The sequence below is a fragment of the Taudactylus pleione genome, unplaced genomic scaffold (genome assembly GCF_031769625.1).
Source record: "Taudactylus pleione unplaced genomic scaffold, aTauple2 ptg000305l, whole genome shotgun sequence".
Classification (NCBI taxonomy): Eukaryota; Metazoa; Chordata; class Amphibia; order Anura; family Myobatrachidae; genus Taudactylus; species Taudactylus pleione.
In genome coordinates this window covers 3,432,606-3,456,712 of record NW_028284706.1, presented here as the reverse complement: position 1 = coordinate 3,456,712, position 24,107 = coordinate 3,432,606, and the positions used below count along the sequence as shown (strand labels likewise).

At 43.5% G+C, this 24,107-nt stretch overlaps 1 protein-coding gene across 1 annotated transcript in view; it reads right to left on the bottom strand.

Moving 5' to 3' along the window:
* Positions 1–23,054, bottom strand: part of CRYBG2 (crystallin beta-gamma domain containing 2) — a 250,499-nt gene extending 227,445 nt beyond the window's left edge. The window contains exon 1 of the mRNA XM_088442079.1: positions 22,846–23,054. Coding sequence (XP_088298205.1) covers positions 22,846–23,054 — 209 coding nt within the window. The remainder of the gene's footprint in view (positions 1–22,845) is intronic.
* Positions 23,055–24,107: the final 1,053 nt, after the last annotated feature.

The window sequence follows — 24,107 nt, the reverse complement described above, 5'->3', positions numbered from 1 at the left end:
ACTGCTGGGGGGGACTACTACTGGGGGCACTGCTGGGGGGGACTACTACTGGGTGGCATTGTTGGGGGGACTACAGCTGGGGGCACTGCTGGACTACTGGGTGGGACTACTACTGGAGGCATTGCTGGGGGGACTACTACTGGGGGGACCACTACTGGGGGCACTGCACTGGTGGGACCATAACTGAGGGCACTGCATAGGTGGGGATTACTGCTGGGGGCACTGCACAGGTGGGGATTACTGCTGGGGGCAGTGCATAGGTGGGGGACTACTACTGGGGGCATTGCTGGGGGAGGACTACTACTGGATGCTCTGCTGGGGGGGACTTCTGGGGACACTGCTGGTGGGTGAGGACTGGGGGCACTATATAAGGGGGACTAATACTGGGGGAATTATGTAAGGGGCACTGCATGGGGGACCACTACCTGGGGCACTGCATAGGGGGACCACTACTGGGGGCACTGTATAAGACCCCTGACAATGAGCAGGTAATTTAAAAGTAATTAGAAGCCTTACTGTGGGGCATAAAATGGTGTCTGTCAGGGGCAAATATGTAAGTGGAACTTTGGTAATAGGCATTACAGTGTGTGGCATAATGTTTAATGGGCATTATGGTGCATGGAATAATGTGTAAGGGGCATTACGGTGTGCAGCATAATGTGTAATGGGCATTACTACAAGGAGGAAAAACACTGTAAACTGTCTGGGGGGGTGGGGGCACATTTTTAACTTTTGCACTGGGAGCCAAATTGCGTATAAATGGCCCTGGATTAATTTATGCCAAAATGCCATGGGGAGGGGGGGGGGGGGCGTCAGAAACATTTTGTGGCAGGGGGGAGCAAAATTTTTAGTGGGTGATTTTACTATAACTATCCACTATCCAGATGTAAATTTTGACAATGAAACTAGTGAATCTGTCAAAGGAAGACAATTTATTTATTTATTTATTAAACAAAAAAAACAATCGCAATTCACACAAGATAAGACCTGCTGGATTTAGCACAAGAGCATACATTACATTTATTGTGAGGAATTATTTAGGTCATAGTGAATACAACATAATATTTGGGCTGAGTTTCAATATAACATTTTGTGCAATAACTACAAAACCTATTCATTTTAGAAGGACAAAGTCTGACCGGCTCAGAAAGCTAGAATAGGAAAATATACTCAAAATTAACGTTTAAAAAACATTAAGGGCCGGATTCAATTAGCCACGAAAATTACAACGTAAGAAAAAGTGCTAGTAGCCTCAGACTTTTACACCCGGAGCTATTCTCAAATGCACAACACATGGCAGGATGAACAACACGTGGATCTATTCATTCAGGGCCTGATTCAGACCCACTCGCAAGTGCTATGCGCTCGCAAGCGGGTCGATGGCCATACAGTGCGCACACGCGCAAGCCCTGGAGCGAGCGAGAAATCACTAACTCCAGCGTTCGCATCCAAAAGGGGTGGCTGTTGATGTTGATCGACAGCTCGCCCCATTTGGTAGGTGGGTTGGGGGGGTGGCTTGCCAAACAGAGGCGTTCCCAAAGGAACGCCTGCCATTTGGGGGCGGCCCCACTGACATCACCAGTGATGTCAATGGTGAGCTTCCGGCTCTATTAGAGCCAGAAGCTCACTGGGGCTTGCGGGAACGAGACCCTACCACAAGGGTCTTGTCGCAAGCCCGATGGTCGCGACCATCGCGACCATCACCTGGCCACTCGCAAAAGCTGTGGGAGTCCTGATGGAGAAAAGCACTATATAAATAAAAGTATTATTACTATTATTCAATTATAATCCCTTTCCTTGTGCGTTAAATCCCATAGATTCCAGGATAAGTGCCCATGAGCTATGGGTTAACGCATTCATTGCACCCCCGATAAGGGCACTTACCATGGATTATTGTTTGAGCCTCCCTCAGGGGTTTATTGCAGGTTGCTGCAGGTTACAATTGAATAGCCCTGGCCACTGCATCTATTAGACAATGCCATCTATGGTTGGTATTGCCTATTGGGTACAAGCTCTGGAAAGTTTTGCGTTCCAGAGCTAGACACATATGGGGAATGCAGTTAATCCTCCAAAAACTGCAGTTTTCAGAGGTTTGACTGCATTTCAGTGTTAGTACATCCCGCTCATGCTGAAAAGAGGGGGATTCTGAAGCCTCTCTGCTCACTACATGTCATGTGACTGTGATTGCTATGGTAGTCGCATGATGCTTAGTAAACAATATGTAAATAATTTATACTGTCTTGGGGGGGGGCACTACCATGTGTCTTCTTACAGTAACCCACACAAATACTTTTTTTTTATATGAGATTATAGCTTTAAATATATACTGATGTAAAAAAACAAAATATGGCAACAGAATTTTTTGAATAAATAGCAATTAACTGGGAAGTAATAAAGATTAAAAAAAACTAGAGGTAACTGGAAACTCTTTATGGGAAAAAGATGTATGCAGAATAATATGTTAAAAAGAAATCAGGCTAGCAAAGGCCGAATCTGAAAATGAATTGTTACAGATAGCATGTTTAATGCCAAAACATGTTCAAGTACATAAAGCTAGAAAAATAAGACTAATGTAACGCTGTGACCTGATGGATGGAATAAGTGTAGTAGTGTAATGGTGAAAGCTGGACCCTGCATATTGCATCATCATATCACTGTTGGGTACCTGTTTTTGTCATTGCACCTACTTATTCAGGTCACCTATGGCTAGCTTAGGATTGTTGTAGCCTTATGTTATAGGGGTGATGACTTGGAAAAGTGGTATGTAGACATGCAATTTTAAAACAAGAAAAGGCTTATGACATTATTATATTTTACAGTAAGTTTGTAAAATGTCTTGAAACCCTGGAACTGGCCCAGTTTTTGAAGTCAGGTGGCAGCTACACTAAGCAAATCCAGGATTGTCTACCTCTGGTAAAATACACTACAATCAAAATTTTCAACCACTGAATAAAGATCTAGTGCCAACGAAATTTAATCAAGACGCCAGAATTTGTGTGTGTGATGACTTCATTCCTGCATGACTCAGCCAAAGAACAATACAACTGCGATGCCTGTGTATACATAGTGACAATTCCCAGGATGAAATATAGCTGCAGACTTACTTAAGGAAACAAAGGAAATTTTATTGACAAAAACTTTCTTTGTCATTTAATAGCAATAATTGTTATAGTTCAGGCCCTTCCAGTTCATTAACAATGAATAGAAAGAATTTACTATATGTTCCAGCAGCTTTAGTGCTGATCACAAAACTTTCTTTCTATCCAGCTATGCTAATTTTCTGGATAACAATAATAACCACAGAATGATCTTCTAATGTAGCAATACAAATCTATGTCTCTCTGTCCGTGCTTTTGAAGGCAATATAAAGAATGTGTGGCTTTCTCCATTTAATGAACTCTGTAAGCTCCAAATATTTCCTTTCTAGCACAGGAACTTTGGCATGTGATATATGATAGAATATAGTTATTTTTGAACACATATTGCATTTTTGTCACATGATTATGTAGAAATTGGGGGAGTTAGACCTGAAGCAAGTTACATTTGGATAAGTACATTAATGGCGATTTATTAAGGCCTGCAAGGGATATGAGGTAGTATTTTTGGTGAATACTTTAATATGTGAATATTAATATGAAATTTTTTCTATGTGTGTTTGTATATATATTAACTCCATTGCTGCAAAGCATACTAACATCTGAAAGATCATTTATGCAAGTGAAAAAGAGCTGCCCATATTCTTTGAGACAAATAGCCTATTATAACATTGCCTGTTGCTCTGGAGACATGGACTGTCATTTGCAAAACATGGTGCATAGGCTCTAAATTAGAACCATGTTACCCAATGATAAAAGGCAATGTGCAGTCATTAAGGAGTTAACTTTTGTTAACGATTTCAAGAGTTTGTTTCTGATGAGAAATAATTTCATTGAAAAATGATGAAATGATCCTCCATATAGGGCCTGATTCAGCATGGATCGCAACCGCGTACGCAGATCGTCCGATTGTTGTACTCATTGCATGCAACAAGACTCAATTTCTGAGATAGTTCAGACCTGCTGTAATTGTACATGACGGGCCGATGTTCTCCGATGGTACCGATGTATACGCAGGACTGCGAGGTATTACGGATGTGAGAAAGCAGCGGTGGGCGTCTCTATGCTGGCTGAGCGGTGGCAGATATTAGTATATTTATGCAGCTTCATTGTGTGCGATTACGCAGCTACAATTGCAGTTGCAATCTGTGCTGAATCAGGCCCATAGGGGTCTATTTACTAAGCTGTGTTAGGAGATAAAGTGAACAGTGATAAACAGCCTGTGACATGGCAGTTAGGAGCTGAATGGCTGGTACCTTATCACCGTTCACTTTATCTCCTAACACAGCTTAGTAAATAGACCTCTAAGAGGGGTATTCAATATGAAAGGTTAACTTCCCTGGCGAAGTTAACGTTTCATATCGGAGTTTTTTTCTGCGTAAAGGTATGGTGCGCGCTCCCGCTTATCCCCGTATTCAAAATAAAATTAACGAAAACGGGAAACTCCGAAGTTGGATTTGCGTAAAGTTACGAATTTTTCCTTAAAATAATTGTAAGACCCCCCTAAAGTTGTAAAAACATGGGGGAACACTATGGGTACCCCCGTTTAAGCCATTAATTGAAAGTCGGTGATTTAAATAGCCGCAGCAGGTGTTTTTTTTCCGACACTGAAGAAGTGATGCAGAAGAGCACTTAGGTTATTTTTTTCGTTTTTTTAAGTGGTCCCATCAAATTTGGGGTATGTGATAATGGGTACTAGCATTTTTTTAAGTCCCTAAAGTCAGTTTTTAAAAATTCTGCATTTGTGCACCTGCCGCTATAATTCTATTCTAGGAAACACCTGCCGCATACTTGCAGAATAGCCCTGAACCTATTTCCCTATTGTTTAACAATTTTTTCCCATTTTTTTTTTTGCACCCCAATTTTTAAATTAATTTTTTGGAGTGTACCTATTTTTTTTTAAACTTTTTTGACACAGTTCTTTTTAAACGTCAATCTCAGGGGTGCAGGCTATTTTTTTTAAGCCTGCACCCCTAAACCCCAATTCTGCACTTTTTTTCGACACCTATTCAATGGTGAAAAGTTATCACCGTTTTTTATCAAAGAGTTTTCAAAACTGCGATAAGTCTTTGAAATTGAATACGGTGTAAAACTAAAACCAGTGATATTAACGCAAAAAAGTTAAAAAGTGCGATATTAACGCAAAAAAACAATGTTATCGCACCCATATTGAATACCCCTATAAGCCTCTAAATGAATTGTTTGGCATAGGGCAGATGCTTAGGGGAGAGATGGAAATATATGGAACCCATTCAAAGAGCAGAACTCAGTGGCGGTTTAAATATATGATGTACAGTACCCTATTTAACCTGCATAAAACATATTTTCCATCCTGTGATCCTCTGGCTCCAAGCAATACTATGAACTTTAGATGGATTCTGAGAGTGTCTTACTGACATGCTGAATGTTCTTTTATCCGAGCTGCCAAATTCAGGACAGATTATCCTAGTGCACTTTTGGCTCTTCTCTTATGTAGCAGACTGGGTTCTGGGCCTTTGGTAGTATCCGTTTTATAATACTATTTCAGATTTGCACTGAGATTTGACAAAACAAACACAATCCACCGCTATTTCAATAGTACATTTTCTAAATAGTAAAATCTATATTTTCAGTGTTCAAGAAATTAATAATCACATAGCAAAAATGTATGTATTGTAGTATACAATGAAAGCACTCTATGGTTATGGCATATGAGGGACTAATGCAGGAGGTTATAATATACAAAACCAAAATTGACAGATGGAATGAGACTATTTTTTCAAATAAAAATACATAATTGATATATAATTAAAAATGGGACAACACAGTTGCAAATGGAATAGTGGTTAGCATTTCAGCCTCAGCCTGAGGTTAATGGTTCAATAGCCAAGGCACTATGGACCTCATTCGGTCGCAAGCGGCCGCTCGGTCGTACCCAGCGATGTTCGCAAAACAGCGCATGCGTAAGTTTCGCAATGCGCGTGCGCAAACTAGATGTTGCGATCGGAAATTTCTCTCTCCTTCAACTTGGCCAGGTCGTTAGTTTGAGTGACAGGATGAGGCGTTTGTAGGTGGTAACAGGGGAAGGTGCTTGTGAACGGGGGAGTGGAGATCCAAGCGCAGGCGTGCCTGACTATGCAAATGGCGTTTTATGGGAGTGCATAATTAACTAAGTAGTGTCATGGAACATGTGACATGGGAGGTTTTGACACTGACTTGATCGTAGTGCTTAAGAGAGGGTATGGTCAACCTTAAGCTCTACGACCAGTTCCGATGGTTCCCAATGGTCTCGATTAATCCTTATATGCCCGGAGATGACGTGTATTGCGAACGAGAAGGGGGCGTGTTTTTAGTCTTACGGCCGCATCCTCCCCTCTCTCGCCCAGCGAATGATCTCATCTTAACGATGCAACTTGCGAGAGCATCATTTGTATATCCGGCCCCTTTTCCCTTACGACCGTGCGGCCGCAACGACTGACTCTGAATGAGGTCCTATATATTGACATTTGTATGCTTTCCCTGAGTTTGCATGGGTTTCTCATAATTTTGACATGAGACTGTTGATATGCTTGGCTTGTCGACATTGACAACATCAACAGTTAGCATGTTGACACTGGTGAAATGTCGACATTATTAGAATGTCGACAATACGTCTCTTGTGGTCTAAAGTGATACACCTGGTGTGTTATGTACGGTGGGTCCGGCGGTGATGTCAGGATGACATCTGGCATATCTTGCGTCACTTCCATTGGTAAATATGACTAACCCATAATCCTAACCGTCTGCCTAGTGCCTAACCCTAACCTCCCCTCCAATAGCCTAACCTTCTGCTGCCGGTTTGTGCAGAATGGCGATATTTCACTTGTGAACATGTTGACATTCAGCAGATGCTGACACGTTCAATGTTGACATTTCAACAATGTTAACATCATAATTTACGACATTGTAAATGTTAACATTATGAATTCATCCCCACGTGCATGTAGTAGGGAATATAGGGGTTTATTCACTAAGCCTTGGAGAGAGGTAAAGTGGACGGAGATAAAGTACCAACCGATCCGCTCTTGTCACTTTACAGACTGTGTTTGAAAAATTACAGTTAGGAGCTGATTGGTTTGTACCTTATCTCTCTCCACAGCTTAGTGAATAGACCCCATAGATTGAACAATCCAAAGTTGCAGGGACTGTTGTGAATAATTGAAATCTGCCCTGTAAAGCGCTGCAGAATATGTGTGTTATATATAAATAACTGTTAATGTCTAAGTAATAAGAATGTCTAATAGTTATAATTATAATCATCATTTACATATAATATATATACATATAAATAAAGACAAGTCACCTTGTTTGGTTTCTGGAGATTGTATGAGGAATTCATTTGCTCCTGGTTCAGAGGTGACTGAAAACCTATTGTATATACTGAGAATGGAATGCATTAATGTCTGAAAAATGATCTACAAGCTTGAACAATGTTGGATTTCTGTTTTACATACAGAGATATTCTGACTTCAGGGTCAGAACAGGTCTTAGCTTCAATGTTCAAGGTAACATGGGCAAACTTCCCAAAACATATTTAGATCTATAATAAAAAGCCAAACTGCATGATTACTCATTTGCATACATTGTGTACATAGATAGCAACTTTGAAAAATAAGTTGTAGATGCATTTTTTTCTGCTGGGCCCAGATAACGAAACAAACAGCATAACATCCCAGATACCTGGAATATAAAGATTGATGTAAAGTATTATGGCTATTTTCACCACTTCTGATGCAGTGGCGTCCCTCCCCACGGTGACACCCAGTGTGGGGAGGAATGGCATGCTCTGCGCCGAATAGAGGGTGTGGCCTGGCCTTGTGGCATGAACCCCGTCCCGTGGTTATCACTGGGGTGGTGGAGGGTGCCGGTGGTGCGGAGTGCCGGCTCCCTCACTGTGACAGGAGCCAAGTGCTGCATTTAATGCTACAGTGCAGCACCCGGCTCCTGTCACTAAGCGGGAGACTGCACCTTGGTGTCACCCCTCGTCGGGTTACACCTGGCTGTGGCCAGCACCCCCCTTGTGACACCACTGTTATATCTAATGTGCAGAGCCCTACTTAGATCCACACAATGATGGGAGAGAATACTAATTTTATTCTATAAACCAAAACTATATATCATCATATATAAAAAAGGTTCAAGTGACATTAAAAAACTGCTCCAATGATGACTTCCTTTGAAGGTATTAATATTTTTAACAATAACACTGTAGGGATAGAAATTTGTTTTGACTGAACAGTATCAAGCAACATACTGTATAAATACCTCTCAGTGCTTTCCCTACTATATTCTGATATCAAATATAAAGTCACTTAGGGCCATATTAATGAAAATTGCGACAAGACTCCAAATTTTAATAAATCTTATTGCTGCAAATCGCAGCAATAAGGATTTTTTATTTGCTTAAATGTATTAATAACAACTGTTGGGACACAGGCTCCAATAAGAGCCAGTCCCTGCAATCAGGTAAAAGTAAAGTGATTGCATGCAGTATCACGTTGTGCTACCTATAAGGTATAAGCCCATTCCCGGGTTCCTGCACGTATGGCTTTCCAGCTGCAAATGCGCAATGCAGAAAAAACCCTCCTGCAGTCCACCGGAGGGGGATCACAAGATCCCTCTCCAGCAGGGCATCCCCCTTTGCAGTCAATGGGATAACATCAAATGCAGGCAAGATCCACGTAGCAAAGCTATATAGTTTTCTATGGGGACGGCTATTACAGGGGGCGTTGGACAGAGACTCCTGATTCCTGTATTGGTACATTTAAGTGATGCTTAAGTCTGCCCTTAGACATGCGAAAACAATAATTTCCGCATGATTTAAGGGAAGAATTTATTAATAAATATGCCCCTTATTGAGAACAATCTATAAAATATTACACATTTCACAAATATATATATTAAGGAGAATTGGGGGAACCCAAACCAAAGCAGAAGAGGCAGGTTCAACAGCTGTTAGCTACAAGTTAAAATATGAAGGCCTGTGGTTGCCATGACATGCTTAGATTTGCTGTATTCCACACATGTAGTGGTATGATTTTCAGTTCATGTATTTTTTTTGTTGCTATTAGATGTTTGACTTCTCTACGGATTGTAAAGCACTGTGTCATATGCCTATAGATTGTAAGCTTGCAAGCAGGGCCCTCTTACCTCTATGTCTGTCTGTTATTACCCTGTTTTGTTCTATCAATGTTTCCAATTGTAAAGCGCAACGGAATATACTGCGCTATATAAGAAACTGTTAATAAATAATAAATAAATAAATGAGGTGGCGCAAAGTACACCTCGCCAGGACTCCAGTAATGCAAATCAAAGGTCATTTAGCTGTACCATGTGGAAATTTGCAAACAATACAGAAAACCGCCCCTTAATAGTTCTCATTCATGGGGTCTTTTATGGATTTTTTACTATGCTGAGCCACTTGATGGCCACATTATGGGGCCTATTCATCACAACTAAAAAAATTGATGGAGGTAATTAGGTTTACAACTCGCATGGAGGTCTACCTAATTACCGGAGGAATTCATCATTCTTCCTCTCCATAAGTATCTATTCCGAAAAGCTGTCATTCAGCTTTTCAGAAAATAGATACTTTTCCTTATCTGCTCTAACTTTCCGCAGCTGTAATCAGTGCTGCGCATGCACCGTTACATTCACAAAAGCGCAGCACTGATTACAGCTGCGATAATTCTGTGTGCTTATTTGCTTATTTGACATATTGATCCGTAACTTCCCCATATAGCGCTGTTTTACATTTTCCAAATATTATTGGTCTCTAAAAGGCCACTGGGCGGTTGTGACACCCTCCTAACAACTGCATGGTGATTATACTTCTGACGGCTCTTTTTATTACTTTCACATTATGATGTACTAAGCTCTGGAAAGTGATAAACTACCAGCCAATCAGCTACTGTCATTTTTCAAAATTACCGCAGCTGTAGGTAGTACTGTGCATGCGCTGGTTTTACGAATGTAATAGCGCATGCGCATCACAGATTCCAACTGTGGTAAGTTAGTGTAGATAAGGAAAACTATCTATTTCCCGAATAGCTGTCATCGCAAAAATGACAGCTTTTCGGAATAGTTATGGAGAGGAGGAATGATGAATTCCTCCGGTAATTAGGTAGAACTCCATGGGAGTTCTAAACCTAATTACCTCCAGATAATTTTAAGTTATGATGAATAGGCCCCTATATCCTCCTCCTACCTCCCTGCTGCCAGGATTTCCACAATGCAGTCTATGCAGAGGCTTACAGTGAGGAGTATACTTGGTCCGGAGCTTCAGCTTTCAAAACGCAGCACACAGCGTGGTTCCAGGATATTACTCGAAGCTAGTGACGAGAGATAGAGTCCTTGTGATGCGTTTCCCTACCTCTCATTTGTGAGTGGTCAGCGGCTTCCTCAGATGATGTATCTCCCATATTGCCTATCACCTCTTTTTAAACCCTCTGTCACGGTCTCGGTGGGAGATTCCCCTGTAGAGGGGGTGAAAGCGGGAGTCCAGGGTTGTGGAAGGAATCATAGGCGTGGGGCCTGTATATAAGATTTCCTCATCCACGGACGTCAAACATTGACGACACCAGTGCAAAGGTGCGGAGTCTAACCAGCCGAGAGGTGTTCACCAGTGACCCCTACCAATCGGGATATGGGTTTTGCTGCACCCAGCTGGCAGGTTGCGGTCCTTTGCACTGGTGTCTGACTCCATGGGAAATGGAGTCGAATATACAATGGCCCTGGAGAACGCACTTCTAAATAGAAGTGTCAGCCAGGAGGGAGAGGAGAACCCTAAGAGGCCAATTGCTGGAGACAGATCCAAATAGCAATCTGGAGGGTTCTTGGACGCTCCCTTGCGTCGAAGAGGTGAAAACCTTGTACACAGGTAAGATGTTCCGTACACTGCTGCAGAGAGGGAGTAAGTAAATTGCACACAGGCTAGGTAACAATCGCACTGCTGCAGTGAGAGATGGCAATCGTCCAGCACACAGGTAAGATGGTCAGTACACTGTTGCACAGGGACCTGGTAACTTGCACACAGGCTAGGTAACAATTGCACTGCTGCGGGGAGAGATGGTAATCGTCCGTCACACAGGTAAGATGGTCAGTACATTGTTGCACAGGGAGCTGGTAACTTGCACACAGGCTAGGTAACAATCGCACTGCTGCGGTGAGAGATGGTAATCGTCTGACACACAGGTAAGATGGTCAGTACACTGTTGCAAAGGATGTCAGCAATAATCCACAAAAGACACAGGAGAACCTGGAACGAGGTAGCAGCAAAGAAGCACTCGTAGCGACAACGTTGCACAGGCAACTTCCTGTGATCCAGAGTCTGGCTTTATCCCCAGCAGTAGCAGATCATTGGTGTACAGCGTCACCTGATCAGCAGCAGCTACCATTTGGTATGAGCAGAATACTCAGCGCGTTACTCACCGCCGCACCTGACGTCTGACCACATGGGAGATCAGCGGCGCAGGGGTGAGCAACGGCCGATCCTAGGCCGCTACCCCCCCTTTCAGGGCGGACTCCGGACGCCCACAAGGCTTCTCAGGAAACTTCTTATGGAAGGCTCGTACCAGATAAGGAGCATGTCCGTCAGTTGCTTTAATCCAAGCTCGTTCTTCAGGTCCGTACTCTCTCCAGTCAATGAGGTACTGAAGATTATTTCCCCGATGCCGAGAATCCAGGATCCTTTCCACCTCGAACTCAACCCCCCGATGAATTTGAACCTGAGGAGTTTTAAGGGGAGTCTGCTGGAACATTTTAAGTACCAAAGGGCGTAACAAGGATACATGAAAGGTATTGGAAATCCTGAGTTGAGGAGGAAGTTCTAGCTTGTAAGCCACAGGGTTGATTACCTTAAGGATGCGATAAGGTCCGATGAATCGAGCCAGTTTCATATTTGGAACTCTTAAGCATATTTTTTTTGAGGAAAGCCATACCCTGTCCCCCACTTTCAAAAGGGGAACAGCTACACGTTTCCTCTTGGCAAACTTCTTATAATTCCGAGAGGTTAGTTTAAGGAACAATGGATCTCCTTCCAATGTTCTGAAAACGACTTCATCAATTCATTAACAGCTGGAACCTCAATAACTGGAAGGTCTGGGAAGTCCGGCACTCGAGGGTGCCTGCCATATACTGTGAAGAATGGTGTAGAGTTCGAAGAGAAGTGATATTGAAAGTTATGAGCACACTCTGCCCAGGGCAAGAGGTCAACCCAATCATCCTGTGAGGAACTCACAAAGAGCCTGATAAAAGTTTCCAGTTTCTGATTTACCCTCTCCGTCTGGCCGTTAGTCTGCGGATGGTAGGCTGAAGAAAATTTTAGTTTGATCCCACAGGCTCTCCAGAATCTGGCTATAAACTGTACTCCACGATCGGACACTGTCTCCTTCGGTAACCCATGGAGTCTAAAGCTTTGTTGGATAAAGACCTTAGCTAGTTGTGGAGCTGAAGGAAGTCCGGTCAGCTGAATAAAATGGGCCACCTTCGAGAAGCGATCAGCCACAACCCAAATCGTGTTACAACCTTTAGATGATGGTAGCTCTGAGAAAAAATCCATAGAAATGTGAGTCCAAGGAACATCTGGCACAGCTAATGGATGAAGAGGGCCAATGATTTTCCTACGACTAGACTTATGTTGCGCACACATAGCACATGCCATGTCAAAGTTGTAGACATACTCACGCATAGAAGGCCACCAATAGGAACGTTGTAAAAACTTATGTGCCTTGTGAATGCCAGCGTGTCCAGCAAAGAGGGAAGCATGAGCCCAAGTCAGTAATTTCTTCCTTAAAGGAGGAGCCACAAAAATTTTCCGTGGTGGGGAAGTCAATAGTTGAGTGGGGGCCTAGACCAGAGGATTTAACACTGTTTGAACTTTTTGCAGATCTTCTTCAAAAGGAGCTAAAAAAGACTGGGACAGAGCATCAGCCTTTTTGTTTAGAGTACCAGGTCGAAATTGCAACTTGAAATTAAAGCGTGTGAAAACGAGAGACCAGCGTGCCTGTCTGGCATTCAAGCAATGTGCTGTCTGGAGGTAGAGTAAATTTTTATGATCCGTATAGATGGTAAATGGGAATTTTGCACCCTCCAATAGATGTCTCCATTCCTCTAGAGCCAAATGCCTGGCTAGTAATTCTCGGTCTCCAATAGTGTAATTTTTCTCAGCCGGAGAGAATTTCCTAGAAAAGTATCCACAAGGATGGGACTTCCCATCGTCCCCCAACTGAGAGAGCACCACTCCCACTCCCACCAAAGATGCATCTACCTCCAAAGTAAAAGGTTGCCCTAGATGAGGTTGATGGCAGATCGGAGCATTACAAAATGCAGACTTTAATCTTTCAAAGGCTGCAGTGGCTGCGGGTGACCAACATGACGGATTGGAACACTTCTTCGTGAGAGCTGTAATGGGAGCTACAACAGAGAAGAAATTCAGAATGAACCTTCTGTAATAGTTTGTAAACCCTAAGAAACATTGTATGGCCTTTAAAGTAGTTGGCAGGGGCCAACCTCGAATGGCTTCCAATTTCTCTGGGTCCATGTTCAAAGAGTTGCCTGAAATGATATGTCGAAGGAATGGCACAGATGCCTGCTCAAAGAGGCATTTAGTAAGCTTCCTATACAGGCAATTTCCTCGAAGACGGGTCAAAACTTCCTTGACATGACGTCGATGAGATTGCAGGTTCTCGGAAAATATTAGTATATCATCGAGATGTACTACCATGAATTTGTAGAGCACATCCCTGAAAATTTCATTGATATATCCTTGGAAAATTGCAGGAGCATTACATAGTCCGAATGGCATTATGAGATACTCAAAATGTCCATCACATGTATTAAACGCGGTTTTCCATTTGTCACTGGATTTGATACGGATCAAATTGTATGCTCCACATAGGTCTAGTTTGGAAAAGACACAGGCTCCCTGTACCCTGTCAAACAGTTCAGAAATAAGGGGTAATGGGTAACGGTTCTTCACCATGATTGCGTTGAGGCTCCTATAGTCGATGCAAGGCCGAACCCCCCCCCAGCAGGCAAAGAGGAAGGTCTTATGAACCCCTTTGCCAAGTTCTCTTTGATATATTCGGCCATGGCGGTAGACTCAGGCACAGACAGTAGATAAACTCGACCCCTGGGAGGCATCTTCGCCGATAGTAAATCAATATAGCAATCCCATGGGCGATGGGAAGGTAGCTTGTCTGCCAATTGTACATCAAAGACATCCGCAAACTCGTGATAGACTACTAGTAGGTGGGAGTCCAAAGGTTCTTTAGAACATTGAGATGCTAGAGAAGGCGGAGTATGTATAGAGTGGGTATGTACCGGTATCACATGGGTAAGACACTGATGGCTACATTTTGGCCCCCAAGCCAGTACTTGCATTGTGGACCAATCTAGAGTGGGATTGTGCTTCCTGAGCCAGGGTAAGCCGAATACCATTTCGTAGGAACTTCTGGAGAGGACGAAGAAAACCAATGTTTCTTTATGTAGGCAGCCCACTTGCAGGGATACAGCATGGGTAGAGGAGGAACCTGAGTTACCAAAGATTATGCTTCCGTCTACTCCCGAGAGATCCAATTTGGACGCAAGGGGTGTTACTGGAATTCCTAAGGATACCGCCAAGGCTTTGGAAATGAAATTCCCTGCTGCTCTGGAATCCACCAGGGCCTTTAGGTCTTTAGTCTTCTCTTTATAGGAAAGCTTAACGGGCAAAAAAATATCTAAAGTATAGGTGGGTTCAATCAAAACCCCTAACTGGACGCACCCAGAACCAGTTAGGGTCTTGCATTTCCCGTAAAGAGAGGACAGTTCTTTAGGATATGGTCCGAAGCAGCACAGTACAAGCAAAGTTTATTCTGAAATCGTCTAGTCCGCTCTGCCGCAGAGAGACGTGACCGATTGACCTGCATAGGCTCTTCCCTACTGCTCCCAGGAGAAGGGGTATAGTACACTGTTTGAGACAGAAAACTTTGGGCATGGTCCCACCGGCCTTTGCTATTGGTACGCTCCCGGTGACGTAGAGCAATTTTGATAGAGAGAGAAAGGCACGGAAGAAGGCCACCTTCAGTGCCTCCTTGTTCCACCTCAATGCTGAGGAAATAGTCTGAAATTGGACTACGTATTGTCCAACTGTATGTATCCCTTGGCGGACTCGTAATAGATCTGCGGATGCAGAGGCCGTGCGACTGGGCTCATCGAAGATCCTTTTAAAAGAGGTAATTAACGAGTCATCATTGGAAACAATAGGGTCGGCCTGTTCCCAGAGAGAGTTGGAAAATGTTGTGGCAAGCATTCAAAGTATTTCACACTGATTGATGAACCCGCAACACCAATGAGGGTTTCCATCAAAGCGTTCTGGTGTGGCTAGCTGAAAATGTGACCTCAGACCACTGGAGTCCGTGGGTGGAACTGGAGGATTAGGTGGAGTTATCACCGCTGAAGAAGGAAGAAGGGTTGCCAGGGATGCCTGAATACTCATCGGCTGCCCCGAGAGCTCTTGCAGGTACCGGCCTACTTGGTGTTGGGCCGCCTCCTGATTGTCCATGCGAGTGGTTAAATCCTGCAGCGCACTCGCCGCCTGACACCCAGCTGCTTCCATTGGGCCTGTGCAAACTGTCACGGTCTTGGCAGGAGATTCCCCTGTAGAGGGGGTGAAAGCAGGAGTCCCGGGTTGTGGAAGGAATCGTAGGCATGGGGCCTGTATATAAGACTTCCTCATCCGTGGATGTCAAACATTGACAAGACCAGTGCAAAGGTGTGGAGTCTAACCAGCCGGGAGGTGTTCACCAGTAACCCCTACCAATCGGGATATGGGTTTTGCTGCACCCAGCTGGCAGGTTGCGGTCCTTTGCACTGGTGTCTGACTCCGTGGGAAATGGAGTCGAATATACAATGGCCCTGGAGAACACACTTCTAAATAGAAGTGTCAGCCAGGAGGGAGAGGAGGACTCTTTGAGGCCAATTGCTGGAGACAGATCCAAATAGCAATCCAGAGGGGTCTTGGACGCTCCCTTGCACACAGGTAAGATGTTCCGTACACTGCTGCAGAGAGGGAGTAAGTAAATTGCACGCAGGCTAGGTAACAATCGCACTGCTGCAGTGAGAGATGGCAATCGTCCGGCACACAGGTAAGATGGTCAGTACACTGTTGCACAGGGAGCTGGTAACTTGCACACAGGCTAGGTAACAATTGCACTACTGCGGGGAGAGATGGTAATCATCCGGCACACAGGTAAGATGGTCAGTACACTGTTGCACAGGGAGCTGGTAACTTGCACACAGGCTAGGTAACAATCGCACTGCTGCGGTGAGAGATGGTAATCGTTCGGCCCACAGGTAAGATGGTCCGTACATTGTTGCAAAGGATGTCAGCAATAATCCACAAAAGACACAGGAGAACAAGGTAGCAGCAAAGAAGCACTCGTAGCGACAACGTTGCACAGGCAACTTCCTGTGATCCGGAGTCTGGCTTTATCCCCAGCAGTAGCAGATCATTGGTGTACAGCGTCACCTGACCAGCAGCAGCTACCATTCGGTATGGAGTCGTCAGGTGATGCAGACTGTCATGGCTGCATCCATGCTGGCAACCGCAAAAGCCAGGCATGGAGCAAACTAAGGCAGTTCACATGGCACTAAGCAGGATACTCAGCACGTTACTCTCCGTGGAACCTGACGTCTGAACACATGGGAGATCAGAGGAAGCCGGTGCAGAGGTGAGCAACGGACGATCCTAGGCCGCAACCTGACACCCTCCTAATTGCCTAAAAGGTGCTTACATCAGATGCACCTGTATATCAATTATCCAGCAGCCATCTTTTTAAATACTATAGCCTCCGATATTTCTAATGTCCTTCATTATATAAAATATATAGCCCCACAGGTATGGTTTCATATATTGATAATCAGTGAAAATGAACACTACACAATTTAATAACATACTGCATATAACATGGAAACAGTATGTAATACCGGTGGCTGTTTAGCTGCGGGTTCAAATCCCGACATGTGAAGCCCAACAGCAGGATATCACGACGCCAGCTGGTAAGTACCTTAACCCTCCCTAACTCTCCCTTAGGGGTGCCTAACCCTAAAACTCATGGGGTGGTGCCTAACCATAAGTCCCCCCGTGCGTGCCTAAACCTAATCCTCCCTTCCCACAACCTAAACCTAACCCTCCCGTGGGAGGGTGCCTAGCCCTAACCTACCCCTAGGGGTGCCTAATCCTAACCTTCCCCCCCAAAACCTAACCCCGCTACACTCCCTAAAACTATATCCCCCTGCCCCCCACAGCTAATGCTAAGTACGCCCCTGACTTACCTCGTTCGGGCTGTCGGCGGTCCGGCGTCTGTATTTTGACACCTATCTAAAGTCCCCCGTCGGGCTTCTCGTGTGAGGATATAGACCGGCGGCATTTAGTCCGCCTGTCTATAAACTGCATCCCTAACACATAATCATATAATTATTGTGCAATAAGTGGATAATCAGTGAAAACATGCTTTATATGTTTTTGATAGATAATAGCATGTAAGTGTTTTTCAGCAAATTAAACTCTTTCCAGTATTTTGGGGTTCAGAAAAATGTATGTAAAGTAGGTTTTCAGCGTTTTATACACATTTGTGATAAGTTGAAATAAAAACATTTATCTCATTCTGCAAGTTCAAAACCCCCTCTGCCATCAATACAACAACCCCACATACACCTCCACACAGCTGTCCAACATCATTTACACCTCCACACACCTGTCCCACATAAGTTACACTTCCACATACCTGTCCCACATAATTTACACTTCCACATATCTGTCCCACATAATTTACACTTCCACATATGAAATAGCTTTTGAGTTGATAGTCCCATTACTTTTGGCCCCTTAAAAAGTGGGAGGCACATATAGAAACCGTTGTAATTCCTACACCGTTCACCTGATTTGGATGTAATTACCCTCAAATTAAATCTGAAAGTCTGCAGTTAAAGCACATCTTGTTTGTTTCATTTCAAAGCCATTGTGGTGGTGAATAGAGGGCAAAATATGAAAATTCTGTCAATGTCCCAATATTTATGCACCTGACTGTAATTATCAGGCATTATTAACAAATAAGCACTTTGTACACATGTAAAGTGTTCCTAGAAATCTATTATGCGATAATTTTTCATGTGCTAAGTTTTCACACCCTTTGCGTGTGAGTTTCGGTAATTGCTTCTATGCGCGTACCCATTTTTCACACACTTCAATTTTAAAAATCTCAATGCGGCATTCACGCAAAAATTCTTTGTGGTTTTACATGCAATAAGTATAGGTGAAAATGGGGAGATCTGCCTGTACCCCAGAAAAAGGCAAAGGGTGGGATGTACTAAGCGATGCGGTACAACCCCCTGACATTGGGTACATACCACGGTTCATTACCGCGGTATGTACTAAGAATATCGCAAAGGACAGCTCCCCCGATAAGAGCTGTCCTTTGCGATTGCCACGGACCGAGCGACTTCTGGGTTTAACATTCAGAAGTCCCCCTGGCATCCTTCTGCACATGCGCAGAAGGATGCGTGCCGTGTGGGGTGATGGGAGCGTGGAGCATCCCAACGAGAAGGCCATAGGCTTCCATTGGGTAACGCCACCTAAAGGTGGCATTACCCATCGGGACAAAGCACAGGAATGCATCGCACATTTGGGGTATGCAGTACATTTGGGGAATGCAGTTTTACCGCATTTCCCCCGTTAGTACATCCCGGCCAAAGTGATATAAGATAACAATATAAGTGTTTTAGTGGCCCTAATTTGGGGGTTTTAAATTGTGTCATGGCTGTTTTATGCATATTTCTCAAACAGGCAAATATAATGAAAGAAAGCATAAAAATACCTATAAGTAAATATTTGAATTATTTAAAGACACTTTTAAAAAACCTTCAAAATACACCTCTAACTCCCACCTGTCCCATTCATATAGCACCCCTAAATACCTATACCACAACAACCCATTTTCCTGCACTTTTTCACCCCAAAACTGACGTCATTATTGCCCAAATGAAACTAATTAAAAACTTATTTTTGCCTAATTAGTCATTAAGTAGGGTATCCAGTGGTTGTGAACCAAGGGGCTGATTCAGAGCCTCCGGCGTGCACGTGCCCGAGACCCATCCAGCGACTGCAGCTCAGTAGCTATGGGTCTCGCTACAAGACGGGGCGGTTGTCGATGGTGAGTGACAGCTCGCCCCGTTTTGTAGGCGGGGAGGGGGGGTGGCTGCACAAACGCAGGCGTTCCCTTAGGAACGCCTGCCGTTTGTGGGCGGCCCTACTGACATCACTAGTCCACTCGGGCTTGCGGAAGCAGAAACCTTACCACAGGGTCTCGTCGCAAGCCCGATGGTCACGATAATCGCAATGGACTCCAGGTCATCCACAGCTTTGAGAGCGGGCTTGGAAAAAAAAAAAAAAAACACGAACTGATTCAGAGCAAGCGCTCGCCAGCAGTGAGTGGCTCTGAATCAAGCCCCAAGTCCCGACCTGCTCAAGAGGTGGTGAAAATGAATTAGCGCAAAATGCATGTCAAAATTTAGTTCACATTAGACAATTAAAAGTTTACATTTAATTGCATGCTAAGGATTGCAACACATTATAGCGATTGTAAACCATTAAAGATGACCTACAGTTAGAATCAGGTTGGTGGGTAACTGCAAATTTGTGTACTTTGCACCACATAATTAACTACGTTTCATAGAATAGTGAGGTAGAATATGGCAGCAAGCAATGATAAAGAAATATTTTTGTTTATTATTCACAGTTGTTCTGATACTCTATGAATGGCAAAATAGTTTGCTGTATCCTAAAAAAAAAAGATAATTTTGTTCCTGTAGGAAGTGCATAAGCAAATCAACTGAAATCGTTCAAATTAAAGCACAAAAACTTCCAGATACAAAAGTAACACTCCTCTGTACTAAATGTGCTATTGTGTCACGTCACCCGAGTGGTTGCCTCTGTTCACAGGCCCTGGGTGTTACCAGACTCCACAAGAAGCTTCTATAATACTTAATTGATGTTTTGCATATATTCTCAGAATGTTTCTTTCATCTAAGATGGTGCTATAATGTCATTGGTAATCCCTGTAAAGAGTTATGACATTACATACATACAGTAGTTGTTGAAGTTGAAAGTCGGACATCTACAAGAATAAGCAGACAACCCCTATTGACATTACGATCACGAATGTAAATACTCTATTAGCAGACTTCTAGCAGTCTTTGCAATACAGTTGATATAATCTACAGCTACGATGACACTATTCACTATTGTAAAATATTTATTAGTGTATTCTAGATGAGAGTCTGCTGTTTACATACTGTGGCGCATAAGTAAATATACAGACCTAATTATACAAATAAAAGACTAAAAACATAACAAATTTATCAGTTCACACGGAAGAACGCTGGCCACAATGCAGTACCCATGACCATAATATACAGTATACATTGCCCCAATATACAGTATACATTGCTACAATGCAATTCCTATGGCATTGGCATATCTAAAAAGGGGTGCAAGGTGTCCAGAGGGCCCACAGTGCACACTCTGCACCCATATAATGATACTTATTTCTCCAGAGTGCTGCGTCGGCCGGCACTGCAGACAGAAATCACCAGCCATTTTCCCAGAGATTTGTGCATGCGCAGTAAAGAAGTCTCTGGTGACATAGGGCTCGATTCAGACCCGCTCGCTAGATGCATTCACACGCAGCAAAAGTATGCAAATCCGCGATCGCACGGCAAGGAATTAGTACACCCACTATGTCCTGGTGTGTGACCGCGGTGTGTATTTAGACGCTCACCAGCCTGCCTTAAGACACTCACTTATAGACGTCATCTCCAGGAAGTGTATGCAACAATCAGTAACATCAAGTACCATTGGAAGCGAATGCAGCACTTGTGGTTGACCAGACCTACCACAAGAACTGCGAGTGCTTCAGTGTGTAAAACAACCATGTGACGTATACTATGACGCTGCGTCTTAATTATGCACGCCTCTGAAACGGCGTTAAGACGCTCAAGCATGCCTGCGTTCGCACCACCACTCCGTAGTTTCCATCGACGATCCCCTGGCACCACCCACAAACGGCTTGTCCTGTCACTCATTCTAGCAACCTGGCTATGCGCAGGGAGTGAACGCTTCCCGATCACATGGCCTAGTTCACGCAATGCGATGCATATACATGCACAGATTGCAAACATCGGCAGGCTGCGTGCGAACGTAGCCTAGCAAGTGGGTCTGAATCGGCCCATAGTGCAGGCAACATGGACCCAGATGGCCCCAGAGACATGCACATGACCAGTAGACTCTGACACAAAGCCAGAGTTTACTGCACTGCCAGAGAGGAGGGGGCATGCACGGAGGCTGCACACAGGCCCCATCCTATCTTAAACTGTCCTCATCCATGGCCACAATTCAGTACATATTACTGCTATGCAGTAAACATGTCCACAATATACAGTAGGTATTGCCACAATGCAGTACAAATTACAATAATACAGTACGACAATACACAGTACACATGGCAACAATATAGTACATATTACCACAATATACAGTATACTTTGCCACAATACAATACCCATGGCCGCAATGCAGTACACATTTCCACAATATACAATACACATTACCACAATGCAGTACACATTTCCACAATACACATTTCCACAATATACAGTACAAATTGCCACAACACAATACCCATGACGGTATTGCAGTACACATTACCACAATATACAGTACACATTACCACAATGCAGTACACTTTTCACAATATACAGTACACATTGCCACAATATACAGTACATATTGCCACAACACAATACTAATGGGCGCAATGCAGTACATATTACCATAACGCAGTACACATTGCCTCAATATACAGTACACATTGCCACAAGGCAATACACATGACAACAATATACAGTAAACATGGCCACAATGCAGTAAACACAACCACAAATTACAGTACACATGACCACAATACAGTCCCCATTACCATCATGTTTTGACTAAATAGTAACTTGCACCTAAGGGGATAACTTTGTTTCCAGCCTATATATATATATATATATATATATATATATATATATATATATATATATATATCTTCCATCTCTTCTGATGCCTCTTTAATCAGTACAATCATCATGTATAAACACAGTAGTCATAAAATGACACATAATGTGAACACATTTAGTGGGTGTGGTATAAAAAGTCAACATTCAGAATGTCAACAACAGAATGTATACATGGTCAGAAGGTCAACATGGACAGCTTTTCGACATTGACAAAGTCGACATTGCCAGAATGTTGACGGTAGCATGTCCACAATGCGTTTTTCCATTGACTTCTCAGTTTACCCTAAACCTAACCACAGCTTAATCCTGACACTAAACTCGTATATCAACTTTATTGTGTTGACATTCTGTCAGTGTCAACATTCTGAATGTTGACATGCTAAATGTAAACCCATTTAGCACATGCTGTCTATAATATATGGTTTTAATATACACCAAATAGATAACAGCTGTTCAAAAACTTAAAGTTCCAACATAACTTTCCATACTTTGCTTTCTGGGACTTGTAGTTCTTTGGATGTTGCCTATGCCTGAATATATACAGTTATTTAGTATTATGCACAAAGCATATGAGCCAATATTAGCCAGTCCTTTCATATTACATTCTTCCAAAGCCTTCTCCTCTGCCCCTTACCTGTCCTTCCGTCCCCTCTTCTCACTCCAGCTGCTCCTGCCCTTGTGGTCCAGGTGGTCTTCCCTAGGGGTTGCCGGGCTCCTGTCTCCCTCACTGCGCGTCCTGGATTTCTCATTTATGTTCACCTCACTCCTGGAGAAAAGTTTCAGTAGCCTCTGCCTCAGACCCTGCTTTTTCTTAGTGGGGGACTCCGCCGCGGGAGACGACATAGTGGCTGGGGTCACTAGCAATGAGAGTTGTGGCTCAGCGGTGCAGTCGGGCAGAAGTGGAGGTGAGGGTGGGAAACTACCTGATACCCCGGAGCTGGAGGAGGAATGGGGCTGGATCAGCAGAATGAGACGCTCACCTGTCACCCGGGGCTGTGACGGTCACATGGGACGCCTCGGACTGCAGGCGGCAGGTGTGTGAGGATGGCGCACTCTTTCACTGCTGAGAGACCTGCTCTGCTCCTGCATGCACTGCTATGGGTGTGTGCAACTGTCTACACAGCTATGGATGAGTGTGAGTACAGCTGGATCAGAAGTCAGTGTATACACTATGTGGTGAGTATCTTTACTATATGAGAATATCCCAATTTGTGTAGGAAGGTAATTTATTGATTGGAAATGGAATATAAATTTTAATTCGCTGTATATGTAGATAGAGATATGTTTTTGAAATGGTTCATCCACAGTCAGATATTCTGCTGCCTGAGAGGTGTAGGCAATGAAAGGGTTCCCTAAGCATTTGATGATCTAGGTGTAAGATTATGTAAAGCCCAACACTTAAAAGGAAATGAGAAAAGTAATATTTAAATGAGCTTTTACCAAAGATTATCCATAGGGTGTTTCCTCTTTCATTCCTGGGCAGTGGTTGCTAAATAGGGTTAATCTGAGGTGGGCTTCTTACACTGAAACGTCATTTTACAAAGCAAATTTTCAAAGGGAGATGAGAAATAACTGCAGCAATAACGTGTGACACTACCCATGTCTGCAGTCTAATGTAAACCAAGCTGGTCACACAAACATCATTTATTGTTTCCAAACAATTTTATAACTGTACATTCGCATCAATATTCAATAGACATATGCAGTATATACTATAAATGCGGTTTGTAATCCAATCGGTTTTAATTACCTGACTTTTCAAAGACTAGCGAGCTAGGTACACATTTGAATGATGTAACAAAAGTTGCGACAATTGTTCCAGTTTCACTAATCCCAGAACACACAATATTGAGAGTATACACTATGCAGTCTTCTGAGCAATATATTGTGTCTGGG